Here is a 21,433-nt window from a genome sequence, read left to right as displayed (position 1 = left end):
AATGTTTAGGCTAAACAGAAATAGTAAAAGCAACACCAAAAATAAAATGTGAACCAGAGCAGCAACTAAAGTAGTTTAATTATTATTTGAGCAAACATTTTTATTTGGTTATTTCACAAAATACCTTTCCCTGAAATTCTTGTTCCTGATGTCTGCACTGGAGATTCCTGTATTTCTATATCCATTTAGGAACAGGCATGAAAGGGATAGAGGAAATAATGTCATCAGAAAAAAAAATGAAGACAAGCAGCTCAGTTCTAAAAGGAATGTAGGAATTGCTAGTAGAGTCTATTTGGTTTATTAATTATAAAAGTACTTAAAGAAAAAAAGATTATTAAAATCTCAATGAGACAGAGTCAAATGATTTTCTCTCACTAACTGTGCTTTGCTTCCTCATTTCAAAAGTTTATGTGCCAATCTGACAAATGGGATGCATCTTCAAAGACATATAATCACCATTCACATAATAAGTCCACTACTGATGATATGGTTCTCTTTATCTAATTTCAATTTTGTTCCTTATCTAATTGCACAATACTAAAAACACTGCTTCCTCATTAAATGCTATGGTACAAAGAAAGTCATTATTTGCTACTACAGAAAGAGTAGGGCAAAAAGTAAAAAGCAATTTATTCAACCAATTCAAATAAGATGGCCTCTCTTCCCTCCCATGACCATTGTGGATATGAATATTAATAATTTTAAGAGAAGTGATCTTTGCTAGAAAAAAACAAATTATTAATCTGATATGTTTGCCCATTCCATGAGGAACGAACTATTCTTTTAAATTAAATACATGCAAATAATGAGTTGCCACAAATATCACATATAAATTCCCATTATCAAAAGACTAAACTAAAATAAAATGCATTTCACTACAAAACTATATTGAATAAAATTTAATTTCTAGAGAATTTCTAATATCCATCAGCACCTTTAAGAAGTTATCATGGATATAAATTGTCATTATAATATGGATACATAGGAAATTAAGGTTGGCACAAATCATCTTTGACATTTACTATTATTTACAATAAATAAAAACACTTTAATCAAATAAAAGTAAATATAGATCTCTTTGGTTATGAACTTTGATGAAAATTGAGAACATTTTTAAGTGTCTCTTACACCCCCAAAAATGACATTCCTTTGAATTGCCTTGAATACCCAAAATTGGTTGTGCAGGCTTTTTATGTTCCCTAAAGAACTGCATAGTTTTTGTTTTACTTAATTGTAGCAGAATATAGAACATAGTTTAAATCCCCATAAATCTTACAAAAGTGATGTAGTTTTAAATGAAATTTTGAAACATTAACATCACATAATAAGCAATCAATGCCTGTCAAATTAAAGAATGATTTCACAGAATCACATAATTTAGAACAAGAAATCATAGAAATCATCTAATTGAATTCTTTTATTTTAGAGATCAATAAACAAAGGCTCACAGGTTAAATGATATTCCCAAGGAATTTCAAGAAGTGCTAACTCCAAAACCAGTCTTTTTCCCACTGTAAAATGATCTTGCTTTTAAAAAAAGACTAAAAACTATTAGAAGTACACATCTTTAACAAAAACTGAAGTAAACCTGCTGTTAAGAATGAATTTCCCCAAGCAATGTTGTTGGATTGGATTACCTCTAAAGTAATTTCCAATTCCAAGTATCTATAACTATATTCTATTAACTTTTCATTAAAGAGAAAATGGTTTTTTTATTTTTATTTTTTCTTTTTCTTTTTACTTTGCAACACACGGTTCTACATAATTTTGAGTTCCAGATTTTCTTCCCTCCCTCCCCCCCTCCCTCCCCAAGACGGCATGGAATCCCATATAACTTCCATGTATAACTTCACATTGAATTAATTTACACACTAGTCAAGTTGTGGAGAAGAATTATGACCAATGGAATGAATCATGGGAAAGAAGAAACAGAACCAAAAAAAAAAAAAAACAAAACAAAACACAAACCAACAACAAATACAAAAGAGAGAAAAAAAAAGGGGGGGGAGAAAAAGGTGAGCATGAAGTGTGCCTCGATCTGCATTCATATTTCATAGTTCTTTCTCTGGATGTAGATAGCACTCTCCATCGTGAGTGCTTTGGAGCTGTCTCTGCATATTGTGTTGCTGAGAAGAGCAAATGTTACTATGAAAAAATATCATCAAGTTGCTAGATATTTCCCCTATATGACAAATTTCAACAGTTATAAGTAAGGACAAAAGTAATGTGAGGAAAACACTTTGAAAACATTAAAACACAGGAGCCAAGCAGTTGCTTGAGCTCTTCCCAGTTTCCCTTGGAAACAAGATAAAATGAAGCCTCTAAAGTGATTCTGGAGTGACAGAACCCACAAAAAAGATGGAGTGAAACAATTTTCTAGCTTAAGATAACTTATAAGCACTTCAGGAAAAAGTCTGTCTCACTTGGATAAAAGGAGAGTCCAACCAAGCATAGACAAAGTCTGGGCAAGCCAGTGGGATGCTCTTATTCACCACACAGTTCAGCAACCAAGGCTCAGTCTTGGCTCAGCAGGCAAGCAGTGAGGCCTCCAACCCCATGGCAGAAGGCAAAATATGAGCCAGGGAACCTCAGCACAATGGGCACAACTAGGCTGGGCCACCGCCAGAGCAGTGGGCAAGACGCAAGCAGCTGAGGCCCCAGCATGGAAAGACAATGACCCACCAACTGGCTCTCAGCATAAGAAGCTTGGGATAGTGCCCTTTTCACCCCAAGAGCAGAGATCAACTCTAAAAGTAACCAAATAAGCTGAAACGAGTAAGAAACAATAAAGAGTCCTGATCATAGAAAGCCACTTGGTGACGGGGAGATCAAAACACAAACTCAGAAGAATACAGTGTCTAATGCCTACATGTGAATCCTCAAAGGAGAATATGAATTGGTCTCAAACCCAAAAATTCCTCTTTGAAAAGGTCAAAAAGGATCTTTAAAATTAAGTAAGAGATGTAGAAGAAAAACTGGGAAAAGAAATAAGAGTTATACAGGAGAATTAAGAAAAAACAGTCAGCAGTTTGGAAAAGAAAGCACAAAATTTAACCGAAGAAAACAACCTCTTAAAAACTAGAATTGGTCAAATGGGAAAAAAAAAAACAATCCACTGAGGAAAATAACTGCTTTAAAAGTAGAATCGACCAAATGCAAAAGGAGGTGCAAAAGCTAAATGAAGAAAATAATTCCTTAAAAATTAGAATGGGGGAGGGAGGAGCCAAGAGGGTGGAGTAAAGGCAAGGATTTGCATGAGCTCTCCCACAAACTTCTCCAAATATCTGTAAAAAAACACTCTAAACAAATTCCAGAGCAGTAGAACCCACAAAAAGACAGAAGGAAACAAATTTCCAGCCCAAGACAACCTGGAAGGTCAACAGAAAATGTCTGTTACATCTGGCCTTCACACAGCCAGGGAAATTGGCAGACACCGATGTGGTCGGGCATTCCTGTGAGCTTCAGTGTAACCCCTCTGGAAATTCAGAAAGACTTCACCTGACCTTGGCACAAGAGACAAGGGACAGAACCCTCTGGGTCCCAGAAGCAGAGAGCTATTTTAAAAGCCAGAAAAAAGGCAACCACCATGAACAAGAAGCAAACTAGAAAAGTAAAGCCAGAGAATCTTACTATGGGGGAAGGGAATATCAAAATACGAATTCAGAAAAGGACAGCATTGATACTATACCCACATCTGAAACCTCAAATGGGAATATAAGCTAGTCTCAAGCCCAAAAAGCATTCTTGGAAGAGCTCAATAAGGAATTTAAAAACCAAGTTAGAGAGGTAGAAGAAAAATTGACCAGTGAAAAACTCAATTGACAAAATGGAAAAAAAAAATCACTGAAGAGAACAACTCCTTAAAAAGTAAAATTGGTCAAATGGATAAAGAGGTACAAAACTTATCAGGAGAAAATAACTCCTTAAAAGGAAAAATTGGCCAAATGGGAAAGGAGGTACAAAAGCTTACTGAAGAAAACATTTCATTAGAAAATTAGAATTGGGCAAGTAAAAGCTAATGACTCTATGAAGTATCAAGAATCAGTCAAATAAAATTTAAAGAATGAAAAAAAAATATAAGAAAACATTCCAAACCCAAAACATAAAATATCTCATTGGAAAAACAACTGACCTGGAAAATAAATCCAGGAAATAAAATCTAAGAATTATTGGTTTACCCCAGAGCCATGATTCTGGACAGTATCTTCCAAGAAATCACAAAAAAACACTGCCCTAAGGTCCTGGAACCAGAGGGTAAAATAGTCATCGAAAGAATCTACCTATCACCTCCCGAAAGAGATCCCAAATTGAAAACTCCAAGGATTATTGTAGTCAAATTCCAGAATTATCAGGTCAAGGAGAAAATACTGTAAGTAGCCAGGAAAAAACAATGCAAATACTGAGGAACTACAGTCACACATAGCACCTTGCAGCTTCTACATTAAAAGATCATAGGGATTGGAATATGATATCCTGTAAGGCAAAGGAGCTTGACTACAACTAAGGATCAACCACCCAGCAAAACTGAGCTTAATCTTTCAGGCAAGGAGATAGGCATTCAATAAAATAAAGGATTTCTGGACCTTCCTAATGAAAAGGCCAGAATTCAATGGAAAATTTGATCTTCAAATACAAGACTCAAGAGATGCATAAAAAGGTAAACAAGAAAAAAGGAAGAAAAAAAATCCTTCTTATTCAATAAGGGCAAACAGTTTACATCTCTATTATGGGAGGATAATACTTGTTAATCTTGAGAATTGTATATTTATTAGGACATTTAAAAGGGATATATACAGATAGAGGGTATGGGTATAAATTAACTGATGTGATGATAAAAAATCTTAATAAGGGGTGCAAAGGGATTGTAATGGGAGAAGAGGAAAGGAGGAGGCAGAAAAGGGTAAATAACATCACATGAAGAGGCACAAAAACATATTATAGTAGAGGAAAAGAAGGGAGGGAGAGTTTTATTCCCATCGGATTTGGTTCAAGGAGGGAATAACATACTCAATTAAGTATAGAAATCAAACTATCACACAGAGGAAAGCAGAAAGAAAAAGGAGGGGAACTGATAGAAAGGAGCGAAAATTGAGGGAGGAGATCATCAAAAGTAAAACTCTTTTTGAGAAGGGCCAAAATAAAAGCATAAGTGGGTGGGAAATAGGATGGAGAGAAAGACACAGATAGTAATCATAACTGTGAATGTGAATGGGATGAACTCTCCATAAAACAGAGGTGGAAAGCATAATAGATTAAAAACCATAATCCTACAATATGTTGTTTATAAGAAACATACTTAAAACAGGGGGATACACAAAGGGTAAAGGCAACAGTATGGAGTAGAATATATTATGCTTCAGCTGAAGTAAAAAAAGCAGGGGTAGCAATCCTGATCTCAGACAAAACAAAAGCAAAATTATACATAATTAAGAAAGACAAGGAAGGAAATTACATCCTGCTAAAAGGTATCTTAGACAATGAAGTAATATCCATACTAAACATATATGTTCCAAGTGATATAGCATCCAAATTCTTAGAGAAGTAGTTACAGGAGGAGATAGACAACAAAACTATACTAGTAGGAGATCTCAACATCCCCTGCTCAGAACGAGATAAATCTAAGTACAAAATAAATAAGAAAGAATTTAAGGAGGTGAATAGAATTTTAGAAAAGTTAGATATGATAGACCTCTGGAGAAAATTGAATGGGGATAGAAAGAAATGTAACTTTTTCTCAGTGGTACATGGCACCTACACAAAAACTGACCATAGATTAGGATATAAAAACCTCACAATCCAATGCAGAAAGGAAGAAATATTAAATGCATCCTTGTAAGATCATGATGCAATAAAAACTATATGTAATAATGGGCCAAGGAAAGATAGTCTAAAAACTAATTGGCAACTAAATAACCTAATCCTAAAGAATTAGTGGGTCAAGCAACAAATCACAGAAACAATCAATAATTTCACCCAAGAGAATGATAATAAAGAGACAACATACTAAAACTTATAGTATTCAGTCAAAGCCGTTCTTAGGGGAAATTTCATATCTTTACATGCTCACAGTGAATAAAATAGAGAAAGGGGAAATCAATGAATTGGGCATGCAACTAAAAAGTTAGAAAAAGAACAAATTAAAAATCCCAAATTAAATATTAAATTAGAAATTCTGAAAATCCAAGGAAAGATTAATAAAATTGCAAGTAAGACAACTATTGAACCAATAAGTAAAACTAAGAATTGGTTTATGAAGATATGTAGATAAACCTTTGGTTAATTTGATTCATAAAAAGAAAGAAGAAAACCAAATTACCAGTATCAAAAATGAAAAGCATGAATTCATCACCAATGAAGAGGAAATTAAAGCAACAATTAGGAACTATTTTGTCCAACTGTACACCAATAAATCTGACAATCTAGGTGAAATGAATAAATATTTACAAACATAAAAATTTCCCAGATTAAGAGAAAAGGTAAATACTTAAATAATCCCACTTCAGAGAAAGAAATGGAACAAGCCAACAATGAACTCCCTAAGAAAAAAATCTCCAGGGCCAGAATGATTTGCAAGTGTGTTCTAGCAAACATTTAAAGAACAATTAATTCCAATACTATACACTATTTGGAAAAATTAGGCCCAGAAGGAGTCGATGAAATTCCTTTAATGACACAAATATGGTGTTGATACCTAAACTGCAAAGAGCCAAAATAGAGAAAAAAATTATAGACCAATTTCCCTAATGAATATAGATGTAAAAACTCTAAATAAAATATTAGCAAAGAGATTACAGCAACTGTCCATGTGGATAATACACTATGACCAGGTGGGTTTTATACCAGATATGCAAGGCTGGTTCAATATTAGGAAAACTATCAGCAGAACTGACGATATCAATAATAAAATAACAGAAATCATATGATTATCTCAGTAGATGCAGGAAAAGCTTTTGACAAAATACAATACCTATTCCTATTGAAAGCATTAGAGAGAACAGGAATAAATGGAGCTTTCCTTAAAATGATAAGCAGTATTGATCTAAAACCATTTACAAGCATTACGTTGTAATGGGGATAAGCTAGAAATAGTCCTATTCAAATCAGGGTGAAACAAGGATACTCATTACACCATTATTCAATAGACTACTAGCAATAAGAGAAGAAAAGAAATTGAAGGAATTAGAATAGGCGATGAGGAAACAAACACTCTTTGAACATGATATTATGGTATCCTTAGAAAACTTAGAGAATCAATGAAAGAACTACTTGAAACAATTAACAACTTTAGTAAAGTTGTAGGATATAAAATAAACCCACATAAATCATCAGCATTTCTTTATGACCAATAAATCTCAGCAACAAGAGATAGAAAGAGAAATTCCATTTAAATTAACTGTAGACAATATAAAATATTTGGGAGTCTACCTGTCAAGACAAACCCAGAAACCATAAGAACACAATTACAAAACACTTTTCACACAAATACAGTCAGATCACTGGAAAAATATAAATTGCTCATAGGTAAGCCAAGCTAATATAATAAAAATGACAATTATACCTAAATTAATTTTTTGAGTTCTGTACCAATCAAATTACCAAAAAATTATTTGATAGAGCTAGAAAAAATAACAAGAAAATTCATCTGCAAGAACAAATGGTCGAGAATATCAAGGGAATTCATGAAAAAAGTGGCCTATCTATACCAGATCAAAAACTATATTATAAAGCAGCAATCATCAAAACTACTTGGTACTGGCTAAGAAATTCCTCTGCAATAGAATGAAATGGTATTTATGATGGAAAGGATTTATAAATTATGAATTAAAGTTTTGCATGCACTTATGGAGACAAGTCATAGACACAATTGAAATGATAAAATGCACAATTAAAGGGGGATTTGTTTGTCATGCTATAGACTACTATTTATGTGATATAAAATATTTTATGAGGGAGGGGGACAATAGATGATGAATAATACTGTAGCTAAATAGGCATATTATTTAGGATCTGCATAAAAATTAATTCAAATCAATGATATTAAAATGAATTTACACAGAAACATAGTGTTTTAGAACAGATGGAATTTCAGAGAGAACTACAAATCCTTCACTTTATATTTATAAACAGAAACAAAAGGAAACTGAGATTCAAAGAGATAAAGGAGCTAGTTAGCAGCAGAGCCATCAGTAGACTACATGGTTATAAATCCTGCCTGCCTTATCTACCTCTCTACACTAACTTACAGCACCGTCTCAGTTGAGAAGGATATCTTTTACTTGTTGGCATCTGTCATTTAGTGGTTCACAGTATTATCCATGATTACTTCTGCTGGAAGATGACATTACACAATTAAAATTATGGTTGCACGAAAAGTAAATTGAATTTCATTTTTCAGAGAGCAGAAAAAAAGACTTTTAGAATATCATGTTTTGGATAAATTATGGCTTTTCTACCATAACCCTGAATTAAAACATCAAAGTAACTAGAAGAAATAACTAGGGAGTGCTAAAGATCAGAACAGAGTAATTTGTGAAAGTACCAGAAAACTCATAAATTTTTTTTGAAAAAGAAATTGATGTTATTCACAATATTAATGTGTACAAAAAAATGCAAGAAATAATGGCAAGAAAGCAAGATGTTGGTTTCAGGGAAGTGAAAATGACTACCAGGCCCCAGGACCAGGCCTCTAACACACTCATTCTTTGTGGTAAGGGTCTGGTTCCTTTGACAATGTGATTTATATGAAAATTTATATACAAAGGCTTCACTGTTAGTAAAAGTCGAGACAAAAAGGTTCTCACTTTATTATTGCTCTAGGCTTCACAGCATATTCTGATATCTTCCTGGAACATATTTATGAACATTTCTATCACTAGTAAGCCATACTCTTTATATTTAATTCAATATTCTCCACTATAACTTCTTCTTGATTGACAAACTTCATATACACTTCATTTTCAATGAGATTATATAGTATAATTATTTTTACTAAATTGGATAAGGGATTTTAAAAAATCGTGCTTAAAATATTGATGTGTAGTTAACATTTTAAAAATACTACGTATTGAGGAATAGAAATTCATTTTTTTATTCTTAAATGTTTGTCATAACAATTTCATGTATATAGCTGGGGATACATTATTTTACAAATGAAGAAAATGAGGAAAAGTGAGGTTTACTCATCACCTGACTAGCTATAGGAAATTAAAATATGGAAAAGGATTTTTTTAGGCAGTAGTAAGATATACTTAAAATTCAATACTATTTCATCTATGGAAGAGTTTACAGAAACAGATCATCTCTTTCTGATATATAGTGTAATATACATTAGTTAAAAGTGCATGATAATGCTTTCTTTTTAGCTCTGTTAGCATAAGCAAGTCATCTAAGCTTTCTGCTCCTCAGTTTCATCACCATTCTAATGGGAGTAAACAGAATACCCATACTACCTTTCTAACAAGGTGAGATTTGATTTGATTTAAAAAAAAATATCATAAGTGCAAGATGAATTCATTATTACAAGCCCAGGTCATTAAAATTCCAAATGGCCCAGCTGGCAGGATTAAATGTTAGGAGCTAACTCAGAAACTCTTCTGTCTTTTAAAGTTTAACTATCTGAATCAGGAGGTTGGAAAGTCTTCCTGGAGTCATGCTGGAGATGAGCACATATGCAAATATCGACCAAAAATCTAGGAACATACATGCATTACCTTTCAAACCTCTGTTCCCTGGTCCCCCTAACTCTTGTGGCTTATGTATTCTCTTTAGTATCTGTGAAGCAAAAGCTTTATTAACATTCAAAAATTTTGGAAACGGTTAAAATGTATACATTTACAAAGCTTGGATAAATAATTTACACAGAATTTCAAAAGAGAACAAGGATGCTGTTCTCCCATTGTTTTACTGTTCTGTCTTTATATATTCAAATATTAGATCAGTCAATCTGTCTCTGTGTGTGTATCGGTGTGTGTGTCCACATGCTACAGTTATATGTATAATTTATTTTTCTCATATTTAAGAATCAGAAATAAATAATGTTGCTAAATATAATACATTTAGAAGTGCTCAAAAGTTTTCATATGATTTGGCTAATACATTTAGAATAATGGAGAAATCTGAAAACTGTTATTGTAGCCTACATGAAGAAATTTTTGGATGAAGCAGATAATAATAACACAGAAGATTCTGAGGCTATTTTTAGTAAACAGTTTCAGGATAGTGAACGTACAAGGTTAATTAACTAACAAAAAAAAATCAGTCCCTATCCCTTTAAAGTATAAAATGGAAATAGAAATATATATATAAATTTTTTTAAAAAAATTAACTATTTATTCAGGTTTGTCAGTCCTACCTTCTTGGTCTATGGCAGATCCACCCAAAGTAAATTCTGGATCAGAAGCCCTCTCTGAACCACTGATTTGGGGTGAAAGGGGCTGATTAGGTGCCTTCTGCGTCCTGTACTGATTAATAAGTTGACGATGACTATGTATAAAATAAAATATAAAACAAAATAAGTCTACATCAACCAAGATAAAAATTATATGTACCAAGTCTTTCTGTATCTCAAACCTTAAATAATCAGATTATCAAAAATTTTATTTTTGTTATTTTGATAAAGTCTGTAGATGTAAACTAGTCATTCAATCTATACATAATACACTTGTACTCACAGTCACAGTATTATAGAATTGTAGATTCAGAGCTGAAAGGTTCTAAACAGGTTACCTATTCCAATCTCTTTATTTTAGAGATTAAATAGCTGAGTCGCAGAAAAGGTAGCAGTTGTCCAAGGTCACACATGTAGTGAGAGGCATGATCTCTCCCCAGGTCCTCTGACTCCAAATCAAGAACTCTTTTCCCTATACCAAACCGCCTCTCTGTAAATTCTGATGTTGACTATTAATTTTTATGATTTATTCTTTTAAGTTATCACTCATTTGAAGGTGTCCAAGACATAACATGATTTTCCCTAAAACTAACCTCAGGTCTACTATAATTGAGAAGTATCAGCAAAGGTTAAAAAACAAACAAAAAAACAACTGCCTCTCTAAATCAAACATTATAAGTAAATTATAGAATTTTTGTGAAGATCAAATAATAAAATGTATGTAAAACATTGGGAAAAATGGCAGCTATTATCATTATTATTACTTCTGAAAATTCTCATCTCATATTACCTGACTACCTTGTACCCTGTTCTCTTATGTCCTCCTAAACTTGGGTGACCTAACTTTGCCATTTGCCCAATTTCTTCTTAGTGCCTTTAAGTATGCTTGCCAGATGCTTGCTATATTATGCAACTACAAAAGTCCCAGGCAGTCTCAATTGTATGAAGGAAAAGTTCTTTTTAATGCAATGGTATAAAGAAAATTAGAATTATAGTGTTAGTACTTACATAGAATGACCACTGACAATAGCATATTTCTCAGCTGTCCATCCATATGTATCTTGACAAGAGAGATCAATATCATATTGAAGAAGAAGACTGACTATGCCTGTTGGTTCACCACTGACAGCAATCATCAGTGCTGTTCTAGAATAACAAAGAATAAAATTACAAAACAGTTTTTACACAAATAAAGTCAGAGCTAAACAATTGGAAAAACATCATGTGCTCATAGGTAGGCCAAGACAATATTAAAAAAATAACAATGACAGTTCTGCCTAAAGTAATTTCTTACTCAGTGCCATACCAATCAAACTACTAAAAAAATAGACAGAACTAGAAAAAAAAATAACTGAAAAATTCATCTGGAAGAACAAAAGGTCATGAATATCAAGAGAATTAATGAAATATTAGCAATATTAGATTTAAAGCAGTAATCATCAAAACTATCTGGTACAAAACTATCTGGCATCTAAAAAATAGAGTGGTGGATCAGTGGAACAGACCAGGTATACAAGACAGAGTAGTCAATGACCATAGGAACATAGTGTTTGATTAAATCCAAGCTTCCCAGCTTTTGGGATAAGAGTTCACTATCTGACAAAAACTGCAGGGAAAACTGGAAAACAATAGGACACAAATCAAAATCTCACACTGTAAACCAAGATAATGTCAAAATGGGTGCATGATTTAGAAATAAAGGGTGACACCATGAGCAAATTAGAAGAGTAATGTCAGTTCTATGGGGAAGGAAAAAATTCATGACCAAACAAGAGAAAGAGAGCATTATGAAATGAAAAATAAATCATTTTGATTATATTAAAAGGCTTTTATACAAATAAAACCAATGCAACCAAGATTAGAAAGAAAGCAAAAATCTGGGAAACAATTTTTACAGCAAGTGTCACTGATAAAGGCCTCTTTTGCAAATATATAGCTAAATCAGCTAAATGGAAAATCAGATTTATTACTCTTCAACATTTGTATATTTTTATTTCATTAAGAAGTGATCTTTCCCACCCTTTTGGAATCTTCCCTTCTTTCAAATGCCCTTAAAAATAATTCTGAAGTAACCTCACAATTGTACTTTATCTGTCATATATTTTCTTTTTCTATACATATCTAGTCAGGTCTAGCCACTCCTCCTGAATCAGACTTGTGAAGTACTATTGCCCTTGCCTAACAGAGAACAGCAGAAACTGAGCGGAATGAATCCACATATTCCAGTATTGGTGTTAATGAAAATATAAATATTGGTAGTTCTATTCTATTTCATATCTATTCACTGTAACTCTTCCAAATCCATAGACAAATGCTCTCAGAATGATCTGGCTTAGGCTCCACATCAAACCACCTACAGGTTTATTTTCTCTTCAACTGCTTTTTATTGTTTTGTGAAGCAATATTAGTCTTCTATCCTCTTCCTCCTTAATTTTTTGCCAATTGTGTTTTATTCTAAGCTTGAGTTAATCTTGGCCATAATAGCTCTTTTTTGTCAGAAATCATGTTCCTCAGTTGATGCCATTTCTGGGCTCTTTTGGCTTCTCCTTGGGAGAACTGTTTTATATTGAACTTCTGAGAAATTACTTATGTCCACTGCCTAAGCTGTAGTGCTTACCATACACAGCAGTGCTTAACTAACATATGCTCATAAACTGGATGACAATATGTCCATTTCTCATTTTGAGGAGTTGATAGCTTGCTTAATCACAACAGGCTACAGCTGCTATAACCACTGTCTGCTTTTCATCTTTATTCTTTCTTCTCATTTCTATTAATTTTGACCTTTACTCTGGCCAGTCTATGATCTGAATGAACATAGAAAATTAATTCTGAAATTATTCCAACAATAGTAGAAAGTCATTTTTGTCTCTTAGGATAATGTCAGTTCTATTTCTTTTTAAATTTTGGTGATACCAAACAAGTTTCTCCCATGCAAATGTTAAAATCATACAAGACTTGATGACTACCCAAAGGGACAATTTTGTTCAATAAGTAAGTATCAGCATTAAGCTAGATGTAAATAATGAGGCATATGCTCACCTAAGGTGTTTGCCAATGCTACGTAGGATGTCCTGCACTGAGTGCGAATAGAATAGCGATTGTATATAATGGTGAATATTTCCAAATGCTCCTAATGTTTGATGACATTGTGCTAATTGCATTAAGCCCTGGAATATGAAAAAGGCTCCTTGATGAAATCCAAACTTAGTCAAAAGAGGTTAGTCCAAGAATCTACACTGAAAAAGTGGATGCCAAGTAAATATTTCCTAGATTCCACAGAATTCAATGGGCAGCCCCATCTAGTTGGTCTATCTCCATCTTTGTAGATGTGTTTATGTGTATAGATAAACACATGCACACTACCTGGATGGGCATTGAAGAACAGCAGTGCACTGGGCTCATAATTATTGGGAAAAGGAGATCCAACTGGATCTCATTTGAGAAACTACATGGCACTTGCAATAATCCCACTGCCACAAAAGCTCATTTTACAAACACCAATATTCTCTCAGGAATGCCACGTTGCAACAGTGATTTTTTAAAAATCCAAAACCAAAAACATGATCTCAGAAAGATCAAAATTGTAGATAATCCCAAAGGATATGGAAATATGCATGGTGAGTATAAGGAGGTTCAGGAAATAATGACTTTGATGTAGTAAGTGGTATGACAGACATCATAAAGACAAGTATGAACAGAAAAAGAAGTGGGCTAATATTGTATTGAAAATAAAAGCCAAAAGGTATTTTAGCTGCACTGGTCCTCAAATATTAAAAGAGCCAGGAGAAGGCATCAGGGTGTTTCCTGGATCCTCTATGAAGAATTTATGGAATGACAAGGACAAAAATCATTTACGATAAGAAGGCATGGAAGGATTAAAATCTGAACCAGTGCACAAGTATCCACAATGGGTCCATGGGTCCATCAAACTATTTCATCATATTATTCTTGTATTGATTTGTATTTGTCAATGTGTATATTCTTAAGGACAATCAAAGGAAGAAGGAGTAGAAGACAAACTATAATTCTCATGGGTGAAGATGATTTCATAAAGAGAATCAATGGAATCACTGCAGTACAAAACTTCTACAGGATAATCTTAACTAACTTAAAATCAAATAAAGAAAACTGCAAATAGTAGTCACCAATTAACAGTGGTTGGCATACCCACATGAATTGCTTTCTCTGTTGCAGTCACAAATAAGAGCTTTGCTTTTCATATCGGATGCTTGTGGACATTTTTCACCCTTTCACAATGATAATCAATTTCACTTATTGTTGATCACTAAGTGTTCCATGATTTAAGTTGTTCTTATTCCTCTAGAAACTTTTCACTTTTTTTTTCTTTCAAGCTTTAATCACTGTACCTTTTAGACTTATCCGAGGCATTCACATTTGCTCCACTCTTTAAGAGAAGATCTACCATATCTTGATTATTTTCTCTAATTGCAAGCAAAAGTGGTGTATAGCCTTCCTGCAAAATCATATTAAAGATATTGTTATAGTATGCAACAATTCTATGTATACTTCAATTCAGCTTAAGGCATTTTGTGAACATTCTGTAACCTTGACAATTACATGTTAAGGAAGAATGGTACAATGGACCTTTGGAGTGAGAAGAGCAGGGATTAAATCCTACTTCTGTTAGTTAATTCCTGTGTAATTGTAAGTAAATTATTTCACTTCTCTGGGCCTTAGTTTCCTTATATGTAAAATAACAGAATGAAACTAGATAGCCTCTGGGATTCCTTCCAGTTGTTAATCTGTGATCATGACAGAGAAACTCAAGATATATAAGAGACTGTTTCATATCATTTCTTCATGTCATGGTCTATTATTGTCTGCATACAGCCAACCTTATTTCCTCAGAACTCTTCTAAGCTAAAGCTATTCTCTGGTTAGTTTTAAAGTTGACTAGTTCTCTTTACCCATTCCCGTCAAGTGTGTACAACCAATCTCAAAACTCCAGAAAATCTTGCCTAGAGGTACTTAAACCTGGAAGAAAGTCATTCTCCTGGCATTTTCCCTCCCTTTGCAACCCTCCTAATGTATACTTTATGATTTTTCTCTCTCAAGTGACAGTAACTAAGAATTAAACCCTCTTCTTAAAAATCAGGAGTTATTCAGTAGTTTTAGAAAGGAAATGTTAGCCTTTAGGAAATATTAAAAAAACCCACATACACTTAAGAATCTGCTCATGTGAAAATTATGTGTATTTTTATACTTATTAGGAACAAATTTTAAGAAGAATTTTTAAAAATTATGGCATTTCTACATGATAAATTAACATTATATAATCATAAATAAAAGTATATATGTACAAAAGTATTATAGGCAAACATTTGGTGAAATCATTGTATTCTGGGGAGCAGACCTAATATATCATGCAAAGAAAATTCTGGAGAGACAGCTGTGATGGAATAGATAGAGAGCTAGCCTTAAAGTCAATAAGACCTAAATTCAAGACCTGTTGATGACACAGCAAACTGGCTGGGTGACCATGGAAAGTCACTTGACATTTCAGTACTGCAGGACACTCCCTGAGACAGGGTTTCTTAAGTTTATTCTGTGTCATGGATCCCTTTCCAGAATAATGTTTGTAAATGCCTAAAACATATAGAATGCAAAGGATGCCAATTACATTGAAATAAATACAAAATTATTGTTGTTTTTTTTTTAACTTAATTTTTCCCAGGTTAAGAATCCCTACTCTAAAATTAAATCATGGAAGAGTCTAACATGAATGAAATCTCCCTTGTTTCCTTCCCCCCATTAGAAAATTCCAAAGGCCAATGAACTTTGACTACAAAATTATTTTAAGTTATTTTCAGTAAAGAAATGCTCCCATGAATATATGAATTATAAATTATGTGAATTGAACACTACCTGATTACACATTTTAGTTCATAAAATAATTTATTATACAAAAGGAGAGCTTTTACCTTGTTTTTTGCTTCAATATCTGTATTATGTCTAAGCAGCTCTGCTGCTATGGCTGTGTTTTGTACAAAGGCAGCATAGTGAAGTGCAGTGTTGTTGTTGTTATCCACAAGATTAGGGTCTGCACCATGTTCCAGCAGGATAGTTGCACACTCCTCCTGTTGACACTGTACAGCCTGTCATTATAATATAGAGAAAGTGATAAAAAATACTCTATTATAAAATTTAGTATAATAAAACATCATTAGTGATATTTAAATAGATTAGTAAAGCATATTTTCTTAGTGAAAGAGAGAAATCAAAACGCATTTCATTGACCAGCATGGTTAACTAGAGCATACCTTAATTAAAGGTGTTTGACTGTCATTGTCACGCACGTTTAGCTTACATTTTCTCTCTACTAAGACAGACACAACATCTGGATATCCATTAGCACAGGCCAGGTGTAGAGGCGTCCTGTGGAAATGAGAGAGCTATGTGATTGCTTGATAATGTACTACAACAATCAAAATTGTACAATTATTACTTACGATTTCTAACATAACATGTATTACTATTCTTATGACTGAATTATAAAACACTGCCAAAATAAATATAAATGGGCACTATTGTCACCCAAAGAAATATAAAATATGCATTAGCTCTTATTGCCAGATATGATGGACAAGATTGCCTGGGGGGAAAGACGGCAGGTAGATTAAGATTTAACTACAGACTGACATGGGAACTTTGCTCTGTTTCTGACCTCAGGTATCTCCTCTCCTTAGGCAACTTGATGGCCTCTTGAACTTTGGCACTTGCCATACTGATGCCAGCCTTAGTGCAGACACCCTACTGGCCTAGCCCACTGCAGCTCAGAACTCATGAGTTCAAGAGATCTTTCAGCCTCAGCCTCACTGGTATCTGGGATTATAGGTGTGCATCATCTTGCCTGGCTGTTAAGCTTGATAACAACTTCTTTCCACTAAGAGTATCCATAATTACAAAATATTTAATAAAGCAGCTGCCTCAGAAGAAACATTTACATATTTGCATATTGTGTATTTGTACAAACACATGTGCACATGTGTGTGCATTCTCCACTAAAGCCTTACTGCAATGCAGCAAAGTTCATGTGGACTAGAGATATTCCTGGGAAGGAACTGGCAGAGAGAGAGAGAGGAAGGAATTAAAAAACGTGTTTATGCACATTTGGGAAATTGCTTAAGCAAAAATCTAAGTTATGAGTAGTGAAAGAAATCAGAAAGGAAGGAAGCAAAGGGGAGAATACAACCATAAAGATGGAGGGGAGAGAAGAGTCTGTGACAATTTTCAGTCTGAATTCACATGTGGCTGATGTTTGTAAATACGATGGTCATCATTCTGGGAGAGTTTCTTTCATATTAAGTACAGTTAATCTTAAAACTAGGAGATAATTATCTAGTTGACATACCATTCAGGCTCAACTGGGAAGTATACTCTTCAATGATCACTACTGGACACATTTAAGAGTATCTCAATCTTGAATTTTAATTGTATGGCGCTGGTTGTAGGCTTTTTGTTTATCTTCAGTTTTAGATAACATTTGTATTTTAAGGAAATGGTTGCCTATACTCATTTCCATTATCATTACACTATTTAAATGATTTTTAATAATCATATCAACAAAATGAGATTAATAGTTTCCAATAAAGTCCTGTATTCTTGCTATTCAAATAAGGCTCAGGGCCCAAAAAATATAAATATGAAGGGCAAAAGCTATTAGTCTGCAAATCACAGCATATCCATCAGAAGAGAGTCAGCGAGGATAGCCAACCATGAAAGCCTTTGGCTTCAACCATTTCAGTGAGCCAGTACCTCAGCTGCATTAACCTATGAGGCTATTCTGACTGATCCATTCCTACTTTGTCTCTGTAAATGTGAAGGTGGATAAACTGACATGGACCTATGTGTACAAGGAACATGCCAATGCCTGTATTTCTTGGCTTTTAGGACAAGCAAAAACATTAAGAAAAACTCAAAATATAGCATACCACTTTCAATTATTAAAGCTAATGACTGATATTGGAGATGACATTAAAAAATATGGGGCAAGTTTACAGCAAGAGAGTGTTTCATTGTTTCTAGGAAAACATAATCATTTGTATATTTTCACCAATTAAGAAACCGTACAAAATTCAATTTGGAGAAGTGAATAATGTACTTTGAACTATCAAATTTCCAGCCTGGATTCCACAGATTTTCAATTTTTAACAAACAAAATAAAGCGTACATGTCCTTTAAAATGCATTTGGAAATGAATTTCCCTATGTATAATTTCTGTGACTCATATTTAAAGATCCCCTTGCATATATTGTTGAATAAACTCCAGAAAGGCAGGTATGATATCCAGGTATGATGGATAGTTAGCCTTGAAATGCTAGCCTTGAAGCTTGCAAGACCTACCTCTGACTCACACTGTTAGTGTGACCCAGGGCAAGTCACTTGACCTCTCATTGATCTAAGCAATTTTCTAAGATTCTAATTTGCAGAGAAGATAATGGCCTGCAGTGCAAAGGGAGTTCCCTATATCAATGAAACCACATATCCGGTCCACATCCCATGAGAAACTCTAATATATATTATTTAATTGGATAGCTATATTAGGTGTGGAAAGAAAGTAAGGAAACTGATTCTATAAACTACACATGAAAAACTAGTCTGCTTACACTTACCACAGCAGCTATTCCAAACCTTTTCATCCCTTCTCAAACCTCCTATGTTTCACTGTGAACCTTCTCAGCTAAAAATCTTGCCTCATATTTTACTGAAACAATTGAGGCCATTACCTGAGACCTCCCTGTTCCCCTCTCCTTCTCATCTAACATCATCCAAATGCCTTCTGCTACTATCTCCTCCTTCACCCATCTCACATGAAGAGGTGGCCTTCTCCTTGCCCATGAAAATGTCTCTACACGTACAAGTGACGCCATTCTATCTTATCTCCTCCAACAGATTGCCTCCTGTATCATTCCTATTCTCACTTATCCCCAATCTTCCCCTGCCTACAGGCTAGTTCCCTGCTTGCTTACAAACATGCCTATGACTTCTCCCCCATTCACAAAAAACCTCCACTTGATCAATCTGTCCCCACTCTCACCATCCCACATCTCTCTCGTCTTTTGTGCCTAAATGCTATGAGAGGACCACTGACACCAAGTGGCTCCACTTCCTCTCCTGTCATTTTCTTTTAACACTCTACAGTCTGGCTTCCAAACTCTCCAAAGATACTAATGCTCTCTTAAGTGCCAAATGGAATGGTCTTTTCTCAATTCTCATCCTACTTGACCTCTCTGAAGCCTTTCAAACTAGAGCGCTCTTCTCCTTGATACTCTCTTCTCTCTGGGTTCTGTAACACTACTCTTTCCTGGTCCTCCCAAGTATCAGATTCTCTCCTCAGTCTCCCGTGCAGATTACCTCCCCCATTAGACTGACCTCCTAGAATGCAGGGACAATCCCCCGCTCCCCCATTTCTTCCTATATGTTGCGGTTGGCTGGGTGCCTGACACATATAGAAAATGCTTAATAAAAGAAGAAATTAGTTTACTGCCTTGACACTTTTACACTCCACATATCGTGGCTACATTTCACCAGATGGGGCAGATGGGGCACAGTGGATAGGAGCGCTGGGCCTGGAGTCTGGAAGACTCATCTTCCTGAGTTCAAATCTCGGCTCATTAGTTGTGTGGCCCTGGGCAAGTCACTTAACCCTCTTTGCCTCAATCTCCTCATCTGTAAAAGGAGCTGGAGAAGTAAACGGCAAACCATTCCCGTACCTGTGCCAAGAAAATCCCCCAAATGCCGTCATGGATGGACGGACACAAGTGAAACGACTCAAAACGACATTTCACTAGAAGAGAGGAGTGTTTCCTCCCACGTCACCACTGAGAAAGAATAAGTTAGTAGGACGCGGGCTAAGAGTAAAATGAAGGCGTTTCCCATTCATTAGCAATGGGCAGGCAGGAGGCTGAGGGGACGCCAGCTTTCGGGGCTTGCCATCCAATCTCCGGGAGGCAAAGACTGACCCTGACCTGATCCTGACCAGAGGCGCTGCCCTGTCCCAGGTGCTGAGGGGAATAGTTTTTCCAAGGGTCAGCGGAGGCCCAGGGACACACAGGGAGGAACGGGCGGGGGGGGGGGGGGGAGAAACGGGCCGGGAGAGTGGTCTTAGGCTGCTCTAGGGGAGCCTTCCCTTCTCTCCCCCACCGCCCTCTCACCGGTTCTCTTTATCCAGATCGTTCACGCCGGATTTCCCGAGCATCAGCAGCTGCTGCACCTTCGCCACATCCCCGATCGAGGCAGCTTTGTGGATCTTCCCGAGGTCCTTGACCCTGATGAGGTATCCAGCATTAGGGCCGGAGGGTTGGACCCCGCTGTCCCTCCGCGGGGGGAAGGAGGCGCGAGACCGAGACGCCTCTCTCTTGCTGCCGAAGCTGAAAATCTTCTTCATTCCGGGGCCCGGCTTCAGAGATGGTCGGGAGAACTCGCGAGGGATTCTTCCTTGGTCTCTCAGCCTTCTCCGGGCCCTCGCTTCCGCTCCAGAAAAGTTCAGTGGCTGAAGGGAGGAGGATAAGAGACTCCAAACTGCAGTTATAAACAGTTGTAAAGGATTCAACCCTAGAGATGTTTGTAGCCCTGACAACGCCGCGAGGGAGACTGGACTGCGCATGCGTTTGTCAGATGCGCGGGTCACGCGCATGTGCCCAATGGTAAAGTCACACATGCGCAACTGCGCATGTGCAGAGTGGGTTAGCTCTGTGTGGGAGGGTCCAAAGCTCAAGATAATGAGGGTGGCTGAGCCCAAGGTTGGCTGTTCCCGCCGCTGGAGGTTCTTTCGAGTCTGGTGCTGAAACACAGGAGGCATAGGAGCGGGGCGGAGACAGGGCGGGGGTTGCGGGGGGAGAGGTGTGGCCTAATGGGAGCCGAGCTGTATCCTATGCAGAGGCCTCCTGTCCAAATTCCTGAACTCTCTCTGTTGTTTCCCTTTGTGAATGTTGGCAAAGCACTTCCTCTCTGAGCCTCAGTTTCTTCTTCTGTAAAATGAAGAGGTTGTACTAGACAACCTCCCAAGTGTCTTCCGGCCAT

General features: G+C 35.7%; 2 protein-coding genes across 2 annotated transcripts in view; both read right to left on the bottom strand.

The window, feature by feature from the left end:
* Nucleotides 1-167, bottom strand: part of LOC118849921 (ankyrin repeat domain-containing protein 26-like) — an 85,140-nt gene extending 84,973 nt beyond the window's left edge. The window contains exon 1 of the mRNA XM_036759022.1: nucleotides 125-167. The gene's annotated coding sequence lies outside the window, so the exon portion shown is untranslated. The remainder of the gene's footprint in view (nucleotides 1-124) is intronic.
* Nucleotides 168-2,514: 2,347 nt separating this feature from the next.
* Nucleotides 2,515-20,940, bottom strand: LOC118851063 (ankyrin repeat domain-containing protein 7-like). Its single transcript, XM_036760633.1, has 8 exons — nucleotides 20,566-20,940; nucleotides 16,672-16,786; nucleotides 16,333-16,506; nucleotides 14,758-14,864; nucleotides 11,396-11,533; nucleotides 10,352-10,482; nucleotides 9,711-9,785; nucleotides 2,515-2,747 (listed from the first exon to the last, which is right to left on the bottom strand). Exons 1-8 carry the CDS (start codon nucleotides 20,796-20,798, stop codon nucleotides 2,515-2,517), a joined length of 1,206 nt encoding a protein of 401 aa, XP_036616528.1. The 5' UTR covers nucleotides 20,799-20,940.
* Nucleotides 20,941-21,433: the final 493 nt, after the last annotated feature.

The sequence above is a fragment of the Trichosurus vulpecula genome, chromosome 5 (genome assembly GCF_011100635.1).
Source record: "Trichosurus vulpecula isolate mTriVul1 chromosome 5, mTriVul1.pri, whole genome shotgun sequence".
Classification (NCBI taxonomy): domain Eukaryota; kingdom Metazoa; phylum Chordata; class Mammalia; order Diprotodontia; family Phalangeridae; genus Trichosurus; species Trichosurus vulpecula.
The sequence above is the reverse complement of the archived record's forward strand: the minus strand, read 5'-3'. Positions and strand labels throughout refer to the sequence as shown.